Source organism: Salvelinus alpinus, chromosome 16, assembly GCF_045679555.1.
Source record: "Salvelinus alpinus chromosome 16, SLU_Salpinus.1, whole genome shotgun sequence".
Classification (NCBI taxonomy): Eukaryota; Metazoa; Chordata; class Actinopteri; order Salmoniformes; family Salmonidae; genus Salvelinus; species Salvelinus alpinus.
In genome coordinates, this window is record NC_092101.1 from 1,015,145 (window position 1) to 1,034,707 (window position 19,563).

Sequence of the window (19,563 nt, forward strand, 5' to 3'; positions counted from 1 at the left end):
TAGGAGCATATACCCACGTGAGTGATTGAAAGATGAACTGATGTCCACACTCCAGAACCCGTCGGTAGTGGTAATGCACCTTAGAGTTGGTTGCCAACCACCATACAAATTCCAAAGAAGAAGAAGAAGCCTGAAGGAGGAGAGATTACTAGAAACAAACGTTTACCGTTTTATCTGTGGATTAATTGCCAGAGTAGAGGACCTTGTGCATTTCAGGTAAAATAACAACCCAATGTTTATATCCCAGGAATAATTAGCTAGCAACAGCAAGCTAGCTAAATTGCCATACGTGTTTAATGCTTTTTGACCTGTCCCCAAATGTATATTGTTGGTTCAGGGTTTGTTTTGATATTTCAACCTGCGTGTCCTGATCGCGGCTGGTGTGGTTGGACAAAATCAACTTGCGCGCAGTTTTGGTCAGCATGTGAGAAGCGATAGATATGTTCTATGAGCGCTATTTCTATGCTTTCCGTGTTGAAGTTTTGTTTTTGCGTCTTTTACTTTCAGTTTTGTACACCAGCTTCAAACAAGTTGAAAATACAATATTTTGGGTTATTGAATATATTTCAATAACCACAACAGTTTAGATGGTAAATGATTCACATGAACTGAAATTAGGTGAACTATTGGAATTTCTGCATATTGCAGCTTTAAACGAGGCAAGTGTGAATGATTGAAAGTGCTGATCAATCGCTTCCAGTGAGGTAAGAAGTCATCCCCCTTTGCTTTCATCTTCCCTCCCCTTCGAGCACCACTCCTGACAGGGCGAAGAGGGGGAGGGGGAGAAGGGAGGATGAGGAGGAAAAGGCAGAGAAAATACTAATCCTGCAGGCTCTTTTTTTTTGCAGATCTCTCCCTCCTCTCTCTCACTTCCCATCTCTCTCTGTTTTCTTCCTCTCTCTTTCCTTCCCTCTCTCTCTCCCTCTCTCTGTCTCTTACCATCTTATGCAGAGCAAAGGGCTTAAGGAACTGATTAGGATGTGTGCTGAAATTGGAAGTGAGGAAGCAAAAAATGAGTGGGTTTAAAAATGTGGAGCGGTAGGGAAGGAAAAGAGGAAAAAAAAGGTATCGATTGATTAATATTCATGTGGATGTCCTCACCGTGCTCTGGTGGGGTATTAATGAAAGCTTTAGATAAAGGAAGGGAGGGAGGGGAATACATAAAGAAGGAAAGAGGGGCAGGATAAGGAGAGAGAGAGAGATTATCAGGTAGAAATACAGAGAAATTCACAGAAAGAAAAAAAGACAGAGGTTGGCTCGGAAGAGAGACTAATAGATAGATAGATAGATACTATACAGGGAAAAAGAGAGAGAGAAAGAGGGTAAGAAAAGACATTGCAGGGAGATTTATCCCCTGTGGTTTCCGGGTCGACTTGTTTAGAGAGCGTTTTTTTAGGTCCAGTCGCCAGGGCTTTGCCCTTGAGCTGCCAGAGGAGTTTTTAACCACACACCTGCCACTAGATTTGCTGTGGCCACTCTCCATTAAAGGTGGGCAAACATTCACTGACCTCCATTCAACGCCATATAGGGAGCTATCTCCCTTTCTGTTCTTCTTAGACTTCACGATCCCTAAGCTCCCTTCCCTATTTCACACGTTCTACCTTTGTTGATCTCTTTCCTGAATCTCTCAGCCCTCTCCTCTTTCTGTTAGCGGGGTGGTATGAAGTACAGGCCCTTGTGGTTTTTTACACATTTGCACACCATGCATCACAATCAGCAGTGCGAAACGATAACTGACAGCGGCCTACCTCTCATCTCCCCTGCTCTCCAACGTTCCACTACCCCCCCCGCCTCCCCACTCTGTCATCCGTACAGTTGAGCCCTGGCCTGCTGTTTTAATTCACCTTGGTCTGGACTTCTGTGCACCTGTTATGTTCTCTATCAGATCTGGCCCTCCTAGATCTCTCCAGTTTGCTCCAGTGTCATATAGGTTACTGACAGCAGCGCCTAAGCATTTTATTTATTCATCAACTCACTGTCTGGGAAAATTGAGGTCAGGAGAGTAGAGGCTCAGTTGAGAGAGTGCCACTAACTATACGATGTGTTGTGTTTCTCGCTGTTTCATGATAGTTGGGTGCAAATGTACAGTATCTGGATGCATTTGGCACAAAATGGCTGCCGTCAAAAGGAACAAGAACATTGGGTGATGACCCAAAAATGGCCGGTAAAAAACTCACCCTGACATTGTGTGTCCTTGATGTCACACTCACCCTGACACTGGGTGTCCTTCATGGCGGGTTCAAACCCATTTGCACAGGTGCATGAGCCAACAGGAACCATCCACTCGCCGTCCCCATTGCAGTACAGCTTGAGAGGCACGGACACCTCGAGAGCGTTAGAGACGCATGTCCCTGGCGCGATGACCAGCGACGTGGCCTCGGCCCCTGTGGCCGTCTCGGGGAACACGGCGAAGTTCGCAATGGTGGTTGAGCACTTCTTATAGAAGACCCGGACGGATATCAATGACATACAAGCCCCCAGGTCCTGGAATGCCAGGTAAAACCCAACCTTGGATAGAGGTCCGAAGCTCCGCACTTTCGTGTTCACCCTTCCCGACTCCAACATGGAGAAACTCTCATCGGGTGCGATGGTGTCCACCTTCACGTAGGGGTTCTCCATCCAGAATGGACTTGTCTCCGTGGCCGAGTCTGAGTCGGACTCATAGTAGAAGAGGTTGAAGGTCTCCTTGCAGGAGCCGGGGATGTTGGGGATGCTGTTGCAGTCGCGCACGGTGAACTTCATCTCCACGTAGACTCGGAGGACGTCTTTGCGTGGGATGAAGTCACTGCGCAGCCAGTTGTTCTGATTGCTCTCCCGCACGTTGCACACCTGGTACGTCCGGATGGGGTTCATGGCATCGTCGTAGCCGCTCACCTCCTCCCACTGTGGATGGAGAAAGAGGGAAGAAGAGAGGGAGAGAGAGGGAATGAGAGAGAGAGAGAGATGAGTGTTAGGGTCAAACAAAGGTCAAATGTCCTATAATGTATGCATTCTTAAACACATTGGCACACATACACACTCTCACACACACATGATAGCTAAGGAATGATGTAAGGAGTGTTAAATGTTTCCATCTCTAGTCTGTTGGTATAAGCCTTAGGTGTGGATGAAAGCAGCAGTACACAGCACATCCAGGGTTTGTGAGGTACTTAACATGATGTACAGTGCTCTGTTCTGGCCTCAGATACTAAGTCCAATAACACAATTCGGAGAGAGAAATTAGGTGAGGCGTTAGGAACGGACAGATGAAAGAAAAAAGGAGTCAAATTTTTGGATTTGTGCCTTTTCAATTACGCCCCGATCGGCGCTGTTAAGTCGAGGCCCTTTTCCACCCCCACCGCGGCCTTTCATCTCTGGTTGCCACGGTGATGAGTCAGGAAACAAGGGACGGCGAATTCATCACAATTACAGAGGAGTGTCAACCCGGGTGCGTCCCAACTGAACAGCACTGGTTGTTTACCTCATTCTCCAGGTTCGTTGTAGTCGCTGCATCGCTTCACAAGCAATTACCCTTCAATTACGGAGCAACGATCGCATCGTCCTCTACAGCCTGCGAAAAGAAACGTGTAACCTTTTCTCTCTTTCCTTCCTACGTCTTTATCTCTCACCGTTGGGAGACAAATACATAAATTGCTGAGGAAAAGCTCTGATTACGGGTTTCAGTAAATGAAAATATGTATGCAAATTGGCAAATGTATAAAGTGTTATATACAGAAAATACATAAAAGGCCTGGTTGGGTGAATCTTTTAATGGCATCCAGGTTTAACTTAATGTGTTTCTCAATACATGGCTCCACTTGGCTGAGGCTGTTTAGAACGATAAACGTCAATCGAAACAAAACAGTCCGTTCAAGTTGGGCCAAATGGAAACATGCTTAGTACCAGAGAATGTCATCCCATACCCTGGGCTTCCTCCTACACTGTAGCTTGAATTTGTGCTCATCTCAACGGTATTTTTTATTTATTTTTTACCTTTATTTAGCTAGGCAAGTCAGTTTAGAACAAATTCTTATTTACAATGACAGCCTAGGAACAGTGGGTTCCTAGGCTGTTACTGGCCCAATGCTCTAACCACCAGGCTACCTGCTGCCACATACTGTATGTGTGAGGTTTGCTGTTTGTACTGCACTGTAAAGAAGTCAGCCAGAGTTGACGTGGGCCATCATTCACACGAAGAGATGCCTCCCTGGCCACCAGTTCATATTTCAAAACTATGCTTGCATATAATGACAGGAAATTCTGAACCTATGCTGGTATTCTTTTGTGCATTATTTAATTGTTTATTAAATTATATTCTTAGCTAAATACATTACTATTTAATAGTAGTAGCCATAATACATACATGGCACCATGCAGGGTTCTATATATTGTAAATGAGAACTTGTTCTCAACTAGGCTACCTGGTTATTAAGTAAAGGTGAAATAAATATAAAAATATTTTTATATGGAACCATTTTGGTTCAGTGAAGAAGAGCCGTTAGTGTTCTGATCAAAGAATCCTATCAAAGGTGTTGTTTATGTATTATGGCTACTACTATTAAATAGTAAAATATTTAGCTAAGAATATAATTAGCTAAAAAACAATTCCGGGACAATTCTCAGGCAATATCTCAATAGTGGACAACAGCAGTAACGGCAGTCTTTGGAACATGTACAAGAGCCACGTTTAAACTAGGCTTTCAATTTGCCACCTCTGGGGGAAATTAGTTTACCACAGAACTTTGGACGCTGCTGAAATACAGACAGAGAAAGACAGAAAATAATGAACGTTTTCTCTCCGAGGCTGAAGACTCTTAATTAGGGGCCTAATATGGATGTAGCGGAGGCAGGCTATTCATCCAGCAGGACCCTCTAGACCTGTGGAGAGAGGGGGGCTTAGCTGAGGATCAGGCCCAGAGAAGGCATTCATTTGTGAGCTATCTGCTGGAGTCGAGGCCGTCGGGGGAATCAATAATCACCAGCCAGGTCAATGAGACGAGAGAATGCATGAAGTGTGAATGGGTATTTAGTTCAGTGTAATACATTGCCCAGTGTGCAAGAGGGAGATTGTGTGTGTGTGTGTGTGTGTGTGTGTGTGTGTGTGTGTGTGTGTGTGTGTGTGTGTGTGTGTGTGTGTGTGTGTGTGTGTGTGTGTGTGTGTGTGTGTGTGTGTGTGTGGAGGTTAACCCCATGCCACACGTACAGCACAGATGCGGACACTTCACGCCAGCCCTGCATACCAAACCTGAATGAATTAAGTAGGTTGTGTGAAAGAGGGTCAAATTCTTTGGCATCAATTTGGAACAAGATGAATAGTTATGCAAGCTTTACAAGTCAACTCCTTTTTCCTTTTGTCCTTTACAGTCAAAGGCTCTACATTTTACTTTCAGAGTCACTGGGACCTTGGTGCAGTGGATGTGAGGGGGATGTGAGGACTCAAGCCTTCTTCCAGACCTGCATACCAACCGAGGCAGCTAGATAACACATAGTCAAGGATTAGCCATAAATGCTAGTTGTCACACTAGTTTCCTCAAACCATAGTGTGTAGCAAAGTTAACATGTGCCTAGCATATGTACCAGCCTGTAAGCTCATGTGTGGTCTGCTAATAGAACCATGCTAATAACAGTCATTAGAGCTGTGGGCTCCTGCATGCTACATGCTACAAACTACATGCTGCATAATAAGGGATACATGCTATAGGCTACAGGCTACAGGCTGGCTGGTCGCTAGTAACACCTTGTTATCTGTTTCTGTGAAACCCCCTGGAGGCTACATACTGATCCCAGGGAGAGCCATTTACTCCGCTAGAGCATGGAATTCCCCCTTCAATGGCCATCTGTTTTGGGAGAAATGGCATGCCCAATGTGCGTGCGTGCACAGACACATACAGACACAGACAAGAAAAATCCAGACGCAGACATAAACAGACATACAATACAAGAACACACACACATACAGCTCACTTTACGTACACTTTGCACACACATACACACGCTTCCATATCTTGGGCAGAATGGTATGTGGAGATACTGTCTATCACACATACACAAACAGAGGTCAATTTGTATCAGACCCTAGCAGCACCACGCTGCATCACACTTGTGTGTTTGCCTCTAGACCCTCCAGGCCTGTTATTGTCATGTGGAGAGGAGATGCCGCTCAGTCTACATCTGTGTTTGTCTTCCTATGTCCACACACACAGCTCTGTAACAGGCCCAATTCTCCCAACACAGAGAATGTGAAAGAGAGACAGTGACTCAGACCTGGACGTGTACCTTCTCACATACCTTCTCTCTTCTCTGTTAATACTGCTGCTGGAGTCACTATAATGAATGTTTTGTTAGGCAGTTAAATAAAAAAATAACAACTTTACATAGACACACATGCATTGTGCATACATACACACACACATACACTGAAACACAGAGAGACACACATGTGCGATCAAACACGCACACACACTCCAACAATTTACCCCAGTTTCAGGATGTGCGGTCCAGGCTAGTTCTGTTGTGGCCCACTTGGTGTCCATTAATGTTTCTGTAAACAGACAAAAGGAGACAAATACTTTAGCGAAAGAGGAACTAACACAGACGAAATCAAGTAAACCTGCAACAGTTACCAAGATAACGGCATCATAAAAATACCAGTTACTTCTTAAGTAATCTGCCATAATGAATAGAGACATTGACCAAAGTATGCGGAATCCAGGTAACTACCTTGTCCAAGGAGAGGAAATTACTTATTGATAGATAAGATGGTTACTTCCGCTCAGTAAGCTGCTAAACTTGAATAAAATATTCTCCATTTAGCGTAAAAAAATATATTTAGCGTAAAAAGACTGTGGAGGAACAAGACATCTAAGTGGGTGATCTGGGAGGTGTTGTAGACGTTTTATTTTGTTGCTCGTTTTACTAATTTAATTAGACATGTTTTTACAGGGCCAGGAAACAACCATGAGTGTCATTGAGAGACTATTCCACTTCTTAAGCATGTGCAAATGAGGACACTCACTCACACACACCACACATAGTGGTAACAAGTTATAAAACTCAAAAATATGTATTTATTTAACTTTTATTTAACTAGGCAAGTCAGTTAAGAACAAATTCTTATTTACGATGGCCTACCGCGGCCAAAGCTTAACCCGGACGACGCTGGGCCAATTGTGCGCCGCCCTATGGGACTCCCAATCACGGCCGGTTGTGCTACGCCTCTCGCACTGAGATGCTGTGCCTTAGACAATTGTGTCACTCGGGAGCCCCAGATACTGTATATAACTTGAATAGAAGGCATGGATAAGGGTGTCATAAACCCCCAGTAGCACAAAAGAAAATCTCTTCACCCAGAAGAAAGGTCAATACACTTAAATTTCCCTCGCTTTTTAAAATCAGCCAATCCCCTTTCAGTCTTTTCTATTTCTCCCTCTCTCTCTGTCCTCCTACTGTTCCCTCTTTCTATTGCCTAGGCAAACAGTCTCAGAGAGAGAGAGAGAGAGAGAGAGAGAGAGAGAGAGAGAGAGAGAGAGAGAGAGAGAAAGAGAGAGAGAGAGAGAGAGAGAGAGAGAGAGAGAGAGAGAGAGAGAGAGAGAGAGAGAGAGAGAGAGAGAGAGAGAGAGAGAGAGAGAGAGAGAGAGAGAGAGAGAGAGAGAGAGAGAGAGAGAGAGAGAGAGAGAGAGAGAGAGAGAGAGAGAGAGAGAGAGACTATAAATTAACTATTTTACTACCTGGCACTTGGGAAGCAGTACTAAGCAACTGCATGTGTTATTATCCTACCACTCTGCTGTTCTACAAGACAGTAAAGATCATGGAATGGTGCGATACCAAAAGTGAGCCAATGTTTGCATTGGCATAAAATGGAAAGTTTAGCAGTACCTTTTTTCCACAAAGGCCTTCCTTTTCCTTGAGAGCTTTTCTCTCTCTCTCAATTAAATTCCATTTCAATTCAAATTGCTTTATTGGCATGGGAAACGTATGTGTACATTGCCAAAGCAAGTGAAATAGTTTTTTAATCTAAAGTGAAATAAACAATATAAAATGAACATTACACTCACAAAAGTTCCAAAGGAATAGAGACATTTCAAATGTCATATTATGACTGTACAGTACAAAAGGGAAAATAGATAAACATAAATATGGGTTGTATTTAAAATGAAGTGTGTTCTTCACTGTTTGCCCTTTTCTTGTGGCAACAGGTCACACATCTTGCTGCTGTGATGGCACACTGTGGTATTTCACCCAATGGATATGAGAGTTTTTTAATTCTATGTGGGTCTGTGTAATCTGAGGTAAATATGTGTCTCTAATATGGTCATACATTTGGCAGGAGGTTAGGAAGTGCAGCTCAGTTTACACCTCATTTTGTGGGCAGTGTGCACATAGCCTGTCTTCTCTTGTGAACTAGTTCTGCCTACGGCGGCCTTTCTCAATAGCAAGGCTATGCTCACTGAGTCTGTACATAGTCAAAGTTTTCCTTAATTTTGGGTCTGTCACAGTGGTCAGGTATTCTGCCACTGTGTGCGCTCTGTTTAGGGCCAAATAACATTTTGGTTCGCTTAGTTTTTTTGTTAATTCTTTCCAATGTGTCAAGTAATTATCCTTTTGTTTTCTCATTAATTTTGTTGGTTCTAATAGTATTGCTGTCCTGGGGCTCTGTGGGGTCTGTTTGTGTTTGTGAACAGAGCCCCAGGACCAACTTGACGCTTCTCCAGGTTCATCTCTCTGTAGGTGATGGTTTTGTTATGGAAGGTTTGGGAATCGCTTCCTTTTAGGTGGTTGTAGAATTTATTAACGGCTCTTTTCTGTATTTTGATAATTAGCGGGTATCGGCCTAATTCTGCTCTGCATGCATTATTTTGTGTTTTACGTTGAGGATATTTTTGCAGAATTCTGCATGCAGTCGCAATTTGGTGTTTGTCCCATTTTGTGAATTCTTGGTACGTGAGCGGATCCCAAACATCACAACCATAAAGGGCAATGGGTTCTATAACTGATTCAAGTATTTTTTGCCAAATTGTAATTGTTATGTTGAATTTTATGTTCCATTTGATGGTGTAGAAGGCCCTTCTTGCCTATTCTTTCAGATCGTTCACAGCTTTGTGGAAGTTACGTGTGGCACTGATGTTTAGGCTGAGGTATGTATAGTTTTCTGTGTGCTCTTGGGCAACAGTGTGTAGATGGAATTTGTATTTGAGGTCCGGGCAACTGGACCTTTTTTGGAACACCATTATTTTTGTCTTACTGAGATTTACTGTCAGGGCCCAGGTCTGGGCCCAGAAGGACACAAATTAAAGATCTAGGTGCTGCTGTAGGCCCTCCTTGGTTGGGGACAGAAGCACCAGATCATCAGCAAACAGTAGACATTTGACTACAGATTCTAGTAGGGTGAGGCCGCGTGCTGTAGACTGTTCTAGTGCCCTCGCCAATTCGTTCTCTCTTTCTCTCTCTCTTTCAGTCTGTTTCAAGTGTTCCAGGTGAAATGACATGAAAAAGGGAGCTACATGTAATCTCCTTTTCCGACTGCAAATTCCTGCGTTGAAATACTTATGCTGACAAACGCAGATATTCTCGACCGCATCGAACTCAAAGACCTCTCTCTGTCAGTCAGACTAGCTTTGTAGCATCTCTTTCTTTTGCAGAAACGTCCCATTTATGTCACCCTGTTAGGTTTGAGTGACAGCATCTGAGAGAATGTGTCAGTGTGTACATGATAGTATGTGTGTATCTTCTTTGCTTAGGACTTCCCCATCTGACTCACACATCACACTGTTCTTGTCAGACCACTTACAAGCAAGCAACCACACAGGGAGATGATGAGGTACAAAGGTATACAGTGTTAAACTACTATAGTACCTAGTCTATTAAAACAGACCATGTACACCCTACATTAGTGCTAACTTCACTGATAATGACAGTGTGTGACACACACACACACAGAGAGACAGTGCACGGAAGGCCAGACTCAGTGTTAACTATGGAACATTCAGGAAAGGAGTGCATGCGCATGCAGTGGCCTAGCCAGTAGGTTCTGCAACTTTCTGTTTTGTTTGAGCTCTCGGCCGGTGTGTAAACAGTATATATCTACGGCAAAGCCCCCTCATTGTGCCCAGCAATGAAGAGGCAACCCTGAATCAATTGGGCAGAGCAATGCCACAATGACCCCGTCATAACCCGGATCGTCATCACTCCCCAAAATCAGTAAGGGCCACAAGGCCAGCAAGAGAGCACACAGCGAGTCCATCCTCAATATGGAACTGCAAACGCAATCACTAGGAACTCGACATATTTTGTATGGAAAACATTTCTAAGACAAAACCTAGTTTTTTTCCTTCTTATTGGGCCATGGCAAAGAAAAGGATACACAGAGAGCTAACACGACTAACATGCTAGGCAAGAGAGCTCTTAAAGCCCTGACCAAAAAAAAAACCTGACAGACAACTCTTTAAAGAAACAAACATACACAGCTCAAAAGGTATTGTCCATCAGATCACCTTTTTAGCCCATTTTAACCTTCCAAATGTCCTTTTGAAGTTTTACTATGGGACGCCACAATCAGAGAGAGTAAATCTTGAGGATGTCAGACAGAGGGTAAAACATTGACAGAGTAAAGCTATAAAAGGCGGTGTCATAAAGCAGTGTACTACATAGACTGGGGCCGTTGGCAATGGGATAGCCGCCACACTGACATGCAAATGTAATCTTTTAATCCATCCATCTCTCTTTCTCTACCTCTCTTTACCCCTTTATTTCTCTTTCTCTCTGTCATTGTCTCTCTCTCTCTACATCTCTTTCTCTCTCTATTTATTCTCTTCATACAGTATGTGAAGCTTTAGCTCTGTTGACTGTGTAATGATGGATGGTACAGTAAGTCTGGCCAGAGGTAGATGTTTTCCAACCACCTATACTGTACTGGGATGGGCGGAAGATCCCTGAGTCATAGGGGATTGCTGAATAAAAGTGTTATTTACAATGTAGGTTAGCTCTACCCTACCTAGCACTGTGTACAGTGAGGGAGAGGTGGGGAGGAGGAGTGACACAAAAGCTATGATATAAACAGGACTCACTGACCCTGGTTCATACATAGAGAATATAAACACCGTGAAACATGGATGACATAGACATCACACACACACAAACATATGCAGGCACACATATTAACATACAGGACGGCTGGCAGGTAGGCACGCAAAAACACACACACACACACATATTAACATACAGGCCGGCTGGCAGGTAGGCACGCAAAAACACACACACACACATGCACATGGGCGCGTGCACACACACACATACATATTAAAATACAGGCTGGCAGGCAGGCAGGCACACACACATACAGACTACCCGACAAGGCCGGCCCATATACTCTAATCCCCTAATGACAGAGCAGGCCTAATAACATGGGGAGCCATTGAAACACTCATTCCTATTGAGTCTGAAAACACACACACACACACACACACACACACACACACACACACACACACACACACACACACACACACACACACACACACACACACACACACACACACACACACACACACACACACACACACACACACACACACACACACACACACACACACACACACACACACACAGGGTTACAAGCCTCTTCAAATATTTCTTTGTTCAAACAACCAGTCATCTCAAAAAAAAGAAGAAAGGGGAAGAGGGAATGGGGGGAGAGGCAAAAGCGCCATTATTGACCTAGAAGAATGTGTGCTCGTTTCATAGGCCAAACCTAACTCCCAGGCCAGGAAGAGCAGACAGGTGAGGGATTATCTAGTAGTGTGTTGCTAGTACCTACAACCTTTTGTTGTTATTTTCTGCAAGTAGCCTCTTTTTACAGTTGACCCCTCAACAGTTCAGTTACGGGAGGAGATATTTTCTCATTTGGCAGGGAATGTCAATGGATATTTGTTGGCGTTTCAGTGACTTCCTGAATGATAAATGTTGTGTTAGCTCAGTTACACTGATGCTAATTCTCTAATTAGCACATTTTCAGCAACTACACCACAGTTTAGCCTGCCTGCAAAATTCGGGAGGATTTTTTGTTGTTGTTGTTTTCAACAAACACCGTTGCACACACACATCAGCGTTTCTGTCTTGAGTCCTTCTCTTTCCCCAGTTAATTATCGTTTTTCTCTCTTCTGAGCGCCTTTGTTGTGTCATTCCAGAGAAACACACAGGCGCATGGCAACTCGACTTCAACAAAGGCCAAGCCTGCACCGTCGCCAAACACTTCAGCTCTGTTTAGCCACAAAACAGTGAAATGTGTCAACAATAACCAGAGGATCCCCAACGTTAAACGTATTAGTGCTATATTAGCCTAATTGCTTTGTAGGCTGCTTTTGTTGCCGCTGCTTTTATCAAGCCAAGAGGAGAGGGGCGCGGCAGAGAGAGAGGAAAATAGAGAGAGAGAGAGAGGAAAAATCCAATTTCAATTTGAATGGGGCAGGCAGCCTCTCTCCCTTTGTACCGCGATAGTGTGCCATGATTAGGAGGGGACCCCGTTTTGTGCTGAGCCCCCCTGCTTCGGTAATTGGTCGACGTGCTCGATGTAGGTGGCTGTGGTGTTCCCCTGTTGCCCTCTGTGGAATTCCTTCAAAAGACCCCCTTCTACCCACCCCACATTTCCCCCCAAATCACCCCACCTCCCATGACACCTCTCCCCTAGCTCCCCTACTCTCACTCTCGCCACTTGCTGTCACTCATGCCACAATGGCTGTCACAGAGCGCTTGCCTCTGTGTACTAACCGGGTTCCACTGTCAATGCTGGGCAAATGAGCTCTCTCACTGCAGGGCTACACTAATGAACACAGTCTTCAGGGGCCACACAGTTTGTTGGCCCCCTCATTTACTTGGCTTATCAAATGGATTGCAGACTTAATAGTGTTAAAGGTTCCTCTGACTGTCTGCCTCATTGCTTGGTTGGCTATCCATTTTTATGCAGCGTTAAATAAATAGTGGCAGTGTGGTGACTACTATAAAATGTGATTAGTACATTTAATTTCTATGGCAGCCATAGACAGCGATGGCGACGGTAAAGTAGATAACAGGGGATAGAAGCAAAGTCCTTCATGTTTTGTTTGTCACATCAAAGGGAGTGTAGGGAATGGATTGGGGGTCTGAGTTCACGTATGCATCATTTAGGGAGAGGAGCAGTGGCCACTGGGAGTTAAAATGAAGACTGGTGATTTGATCACGTTGGTGCAGTAGTCTCAGACATGGGCTTGTTCTCAAACTGAAACAGCTGAGAAGGGAAAGGCTGACTCAAGCACAATATTCCTCTGTTGGTGTGTGGATTTTTGGAGTATGTGTGCGTGCGTGCATGCGTGCTATCAAGAGCTCTGTCTGTACTAGTTCCTGTATTGCCAGTGGAATGGTCTCTTTTGTATTTTCTGACATTCTTTCTTTCTCTCTCTCTCAGCCCGCCTCTCCACACTCCCCCTTTTCTTTCACTACGGCCTGTAATTACAGAGCAGAGCGGATCTGACGAACAGGTAGCCCCTAGGGCAGCTGTCTGCAAACCAGGTGTGTGTGTGTGTGTGTGTGTGTGTGTGTGTGTGTGTGTGTGTGTGTGTGTGTGTGTGTGTGTGTGTGTGTGTGTGGGCAGTACTGCTGATGCTGACAGTATGGTGACGGGACTTTAATGATAGTGTTCAGGTCTTGTCTAAGGAGAGGCTAACATGTCTAAGAGAAGACTAACTGCTTTTATGGCCATGTTTCACCGTATGACGTTACGCTGTAGGGCTGCGCAAGCACACACACCGAAACCCCCCCCCCCCCCCCCTGCTCTGCGATGTAGTCATCCTCAACCCCAAACTGATTTATGACATTCAGACCATGTGATTTCAAATCATCTAGATCCGCCATGTATTGTGCTCTACTTACAGGAAATCACACATTGGCTTGGATTTCTGAGGGACTTGGGATAAAACTTTCTTTCTTAAAAAAACAAGAGTTCTTTCCACTGGACCAGATCTTAAAAGATGAGTTCGCCATTTTTGTTCACCAAATTTCTATTTTGATGTAAATGGCATGTTATACAAGGGTCCAGTTGTGATTTCACTTCATTTTGAGAAACTATTCCTACCTGCAGTAGACTTCCTCATTGCTTGATCTGCAGTTTCCCCTACCAGCTGTGCTGCTTCTCCATGTAGCTCGTGCTGCTTCTCCGTGTAGCCCGCACAGCACAGCTGGTATGAGAAAACCGCTCGAGTCGCACATAATGGAATATGACGCTGCTCAATATTACACAATTTCATGTGTACAACATCTAAAACCCTGCATCACTATACTGAGTGCTTTGCCGTGTCTAAGGACGTATTTTGGGTGTTTTGGAGCCTTTGTTCACGTTTTTCCGTAGCCACCATACTGCAGAACGAGCAATTGCGGGTGGAGGAAGTTTCTCAAAACCAAGTAAAATTGCTAAAATATTGTCTGGACCCTTCATTAACATACCATTTACATCAAAAATAGAGATTTGGTGATTTGGTGTGAACCAATCCTTTAAATGGATTTCATTCCACTTTACCCAATTAAACTTTTCCTCCATTCATTTTTCTCCACTTTTTAAAACTTCTTCAGAGATAATGTTTGTCTTACTACTTCAATCTAGTAATTGCACACATTTGCCATTTCAGCAAACATGAACACAGCGCTGTATTTAGTCTAGTCGTCAATCAATCTTCAAATCGGTGTGGGAGTTGTTTTCAAGTAGTCTCCGTCTGCCAGTATGTCTGTTTGTTTCTATAATCTGATATTCTCAGCGATGACTCAACTGCCTGGGTTGAAAAAACCAAGGTAGGAGTTTACCCTTGCCCATAGCATCTGCATATGGAAATGGAGATCTGAGCGCTGTGTGTGTGGCCACAAGTGTGTGTGTTAATGTGCGTGCATCTGCAAGTGTGTATGTGTGTGTGTCTGTACAGCTGTTAGTTGAGCTAAGTATAAACTCACACTACCTTCAGGCTACGAGACCAGGAGTATGATTCATATTTAAACATACAGTAACCACAACTCCTGTGTTTTGATTGATTCATACTACTCCATAATTGCGACAGACAAGCTCACACACTCATTCTCAGGTACACGTTCCAAAATCCTATAAAAAGCCCTCCATGATACTGAAAATAGCCACGTCCTGCACGCTCCATAATATCAAACTGGCCATTACCCAGGTTTCAATCCTGCCTATTTATACCTCGACTCTTTGGTACCCATTCCCCACAGCCAGTCCCCTACGCCAAACAACATTTCTCTCTTTATTTTACCGTTTAATACACATAGCTGCCGTCAACGCTTGGCTGTCAGGTTTGGCAGTCAGGATAGCTAGCTACAAAAGTTGTGTGGCTATACATGTGTGCTGTGCTTACGAAATGTCAAGCTGTCACTTTCACTACTTTAGCCATACAGACAACCAGCTAACTAGCCACGAAATAGAGATGAGAGTAATTCATATTTATCTGTTGGATTTAGGTTATGGTTTGTCATATTTGCTAGTTTGCCTCGTTTTCCTATTATTTGACAGCTTGCTTAGCTGTCGTGTTATGGTAGAAGCCCCCACAGTGGAGCTCAAATAATATTCAGTTGCTGTGAAATTTGTTTAAATAGCCAGTTGCTTGTTTTGTCCTGTTTTTACCGGTGCTATTCATTTGGAACCTGTCCCATCTTTGTAACTAATTTTCTAACTCTGTAGTTGTCTGTTAGGCAAGAAAAGGAGAGTTGAGTGTAGGCGACAACATTGTGCTTTGCTCGCAACGCTGTCACTTGATCGTCTCACTCCCTCCCTACAAAGACAACCAGCTAACTAAGTCATCTAACCATGGGTCTTGAGGTGTGTATACCATATATTGCCTTTACGGTTATAATCTAACTCTGCTGGTCATCTATGAGCATATTTGTGAACGTCTTTCTGTGTGCTCCATGATGTCTGAATACCCATCAGTCTAAAAAACATATAATACCAGTCAAAAGTTTGGAAACACCTACTCATTCAAGGGTTTTTCTATATTTTTACTATTTTCTCATTTCTGAAAAATAGTGAAAACATCAACACTATGAAATAACACATACAGTTGAAGTCGGAAGTTTACATACACCTTAGCCAAATACATTTCAACTCAGTTTTTCACAATTCCTGACATTTAATCCTAGTAAAAATTCCCTGTCTTAGGTCAGTTAGGATCACCACTTTATTTTAAGAATGTGAAATGTCAGAATAATAGTTGAGAGAATGATTTATTTCAGCTTTTATTTCTTTCATCACATTACCAGTGGGTCAGAAGTTTAAAAACACTCAATTAGTATTTGGTAGTATTGCCTTTAAATTGTTTAACTTGGGATAAACGTTTAGGGTAGCCTTCCACAAGCTTCCACAATAAATTGGGTGAATTTTGGCCCATTCCTCCAGACAGAGCTGGTGCAACTGAGTCAGATTTGTAGGCCTCCATGCTCACACACACTTTTTCAGTTCTGCCCACAAATGTTCTATGTGATTGAGGTCAGGGCCTTGTGATGGCCACTCCAATACCTTCACTTTGTTGTCCTTAGTGTTTATACTTGCGTACTATTGTTTGTACAGATGATGTTGTACCTTCAGGCATTTGGAAATTGCTCCCAACCAGACTTGTGGAGGTCTACAATTTTTTTTCGGAAGTCTTGGCTATTTCTTTTGATTTTCACATGATGTCAAGCAAAGAGGCACTGAGTGTAAAGGTAAGCCTTGAAATACATCCACAGGTACACCTCTAATTGACGCAAATTATGTCAATTAGCCTATCAGGATCTTCTAAAGCGATGGCGTCATTTTCTGGAATTTTCCAAGCTGTTTAAAGGCACAGTCAACTTAGAGTATGTAAACTTCTGACCCACTGGAATTGTGATACAGTGAACTGTAAGTGAAATAATCTGTCTGTAAACAATTGTTGGAAAAAATACTTGTGTCATGCACAAAGTAGATGTCCTAACCGACTTGCCAAAACTATAGTTTGTTAACAAGAAAATTGTGGAGTCGTTGAAAAATGAGTTTTAATGACTCCAACCTAAGTTATTGTAAACTTCCGACTTCAACTGTACTGTGTGTGTGTTTGTGTGTCTGTCTCTCTCTCTCTCTCCCTCTGTTACTCTGTTCCTCTAGGTCAGTGAAAGTGAGGGAAGTGATGTGGAGAGTCAAGGCCCAGCAGCAGAAGGCAGGGAGGAAGACGAGTTAGAGATGATTGGAGGGATAGAGATGTGGAGTGAGGAGGGAGGAGTGGAGCGAGAGGAGAGTGAACGGAACATTGAGAGGTAGAGGAGGAGGAACCGAAAGAGGAAGAGGGAGAGCACACCAGTGATGGGAGCCTACGTTTCCATGGAATGTGTCTGCCCCAAGTCTCGGGCTCCCGAGTCGCGCAGCGGTCTAAGGCACTGCATCTAAAGACACCCTGGTTCGATTCCAGGTTGTATCATAACCGGCCGTGTTTGTGAGTCCCTTAGGGCGGTGCACAATCGTTCCAGCATCGTCTGGGTTTGGCCAGTGTAGGCCGTCATTGTAAATAAAAAAATTCTAATAAAATAACAAATTCTTAAGTCTCACCTTGTACCACACAGCTTACATTGTGCAATTTGTCTGTCTCATTTGTTGAATTTGGATCTGAAAACTGCATGTACCTACATAGCTTCTCAAAGCGGTTGCGCGGCATATTGCTACCTATGTATGGTACCCTGAGGGCGGCGTCAGTGGACTAGTGTGGGGGACCCTGCAAAGGCCCTTCCCAGAAACCGCATGCATTGGTCCCCGAAGGCATTCAAAATGCAGCTTGTGCATTCACTTTGGGATGGCTACAGTGGCAGGAAGCGGTTAGCCAAGAGTGTGGCACGTGGAGGTTTGGACCGAGTTGTCACTCAAACCACTACCTGGTGTAGTTTGAAGGGCGCAAGAGAGGGTGTGTGGTGTGCATCTGGAGTGGACGCAGGGCAGAGAGTGGGAGTTGTGTAGAAACCCCCTTTGTGTGCTTTACATGTTCTTTTCCACTTTGCTGGATGGGGCTATGCTTCCAGAAGTCCCATGACATGTTGTAGGCTAAATGCAAACACTAAAGTGACAGTGTGAAATACTAATTTGTCCTACAAATCTTATAGGGAAACTGTGTATTTCTTTTCGGATTGTCTCTGAACAGTAGTTATCTGTCTATCTAATACATTCACTGAATTAACTGAATTGTTGTCAAAGTAGGCTACTATTTCTACATTTTGTTTGAGGCCTGGTCTGTACTACATGTTATTGAGAGAGGTTATCTAGATTTGCAAGTCTCTGAATAGCTGTTTGCAGTTTTACATTATTACAGAAGAAAGTGTCGTTGTCAATCAAATAGTCTACTTTGAATATTTCTGAATATTGTCCTCTGGTCACATTTTTGATTATTTGTTCAATATTTGTAAGTATAATATATTATGCATTGTTCATTTTGAGTGAGAAATAGTGAGTGTCTTTACACAATGGCTGTTATTCCTATTGACATGAATGTGGTGTCATATTAAAGAAGAGGTTAAAAGAAAGTGAATTTGGAATTGTCATTTGTTCTTTGTTTTTGACCTATGTCTGTTTGTATGAAAATGTTTGAGAAAAATTGCTTTATCTTGAAAATTCTCAGTCATCTACAAAAAATATTTGAGAATTCGTTTGCGGTCTAAAGGGTTAAATGTGTTTCCAGAAAGGGGAATAGGGTGGTGGAGTAATTTATTGGATAAGATAAGGGCGTAGTGATACGCTTTGATTTGTTTCTTTGTCTGGCCCAAACGGCTTCCGATGAATCCTCAGTAGATCTAGCTAATGAGCAAAGCTGCTCGCCATTAACAAGCCCTCATAAGAGCCATATGAGGAAGTGTGGACAGGAATATATATGAGGCCTCAAGCACCGGGGCTAGTTCTGTCTGTCTGTCTCACGGTGTGTGTGTGTGTGTGTGTGTGTGTGTGTGTGTGTGTGTGTGTGTGTGTGTGTGTGTGTGTGTGTGTGTGTGTGTGTGTGTGTGTGTGTGTGTGTGTGTGTGTGTATGGATGCATTAAATGTGTGTGTGCATGTGTGTGTATAAATTCAACTGGCGCCTCTCTCTTACAGGGATTTTTGCTTTTAAGTGTGTGGGTTACGGTTGTGCCAAACCTCAGTGACACCGTCCCGACATATTTAGAACACAAACAAACACGCAAAATGCTTTATCAGCCAATATAATCCAAGAGCCAAGAATATCCCCTTAGTTCACCAATACTCAAACCATCTCTCTCTCTCTCTCTCAATTCAATTCAAGGGCTTTATTGGCACAGAAAACATATGTTAACATTGCCGAAGCAAGTAAAGTAGATAACAAACAAAAGTGGATAAAACAATAAAATTAACAGTAAACATTACACTCACAGAAGTTCCAAAAGAATAAAGACATTTCAAATGTCATATTATGTCTATATACAGTGTTGTAACGATTGTGCAAATAGTTTTGGGCACAAACCCACTGTCGCTGGACCAGACAAGACTGGCAAAAAGTGCTCTTCACTGATGAGTCGCGGTTTTGTCTCACCAGGGGTGATGGTCAGATTCGCGT

General features: G+C 43.4%; 1 protein-coding gene across 9 annotated transcripts in view; it reads right to left on the reverse strand.

The window, feature by feature from the left end:
* The window catches only part of LOC139540648 (ephrin type-B receptor 3-like), a 104,272-nt gene that overhangs the window by 44,787 nt on the left and 39,922 nt on the right, over nt 1-19,563 (reverse strand). For 6 of the 9 annotated variants that reach the window (XM_071344462.1, XM_071344457.1, XM_071344463.1 and 3 more), the window contains exons 2-3: nt 6,456-6,520; nt 2,178-2,883 (exon numbers count right to left, since the gene is read on the reverse strand). In XM_071344462.1, coding sequence (XP_071200563.1) covers nt 2,178-2,883; nt 6,456-6,520 — 771 coding nt within the window. The remainder of the gene's footprint in view (nt 1-2,177; nt 2,884-6,455; nt 6,521-19,563) is intronic. The other 3 variants (XM_071344458.1, XM_071344465.1, XM_071344464.1) reach the window with 1 other exon arrangement.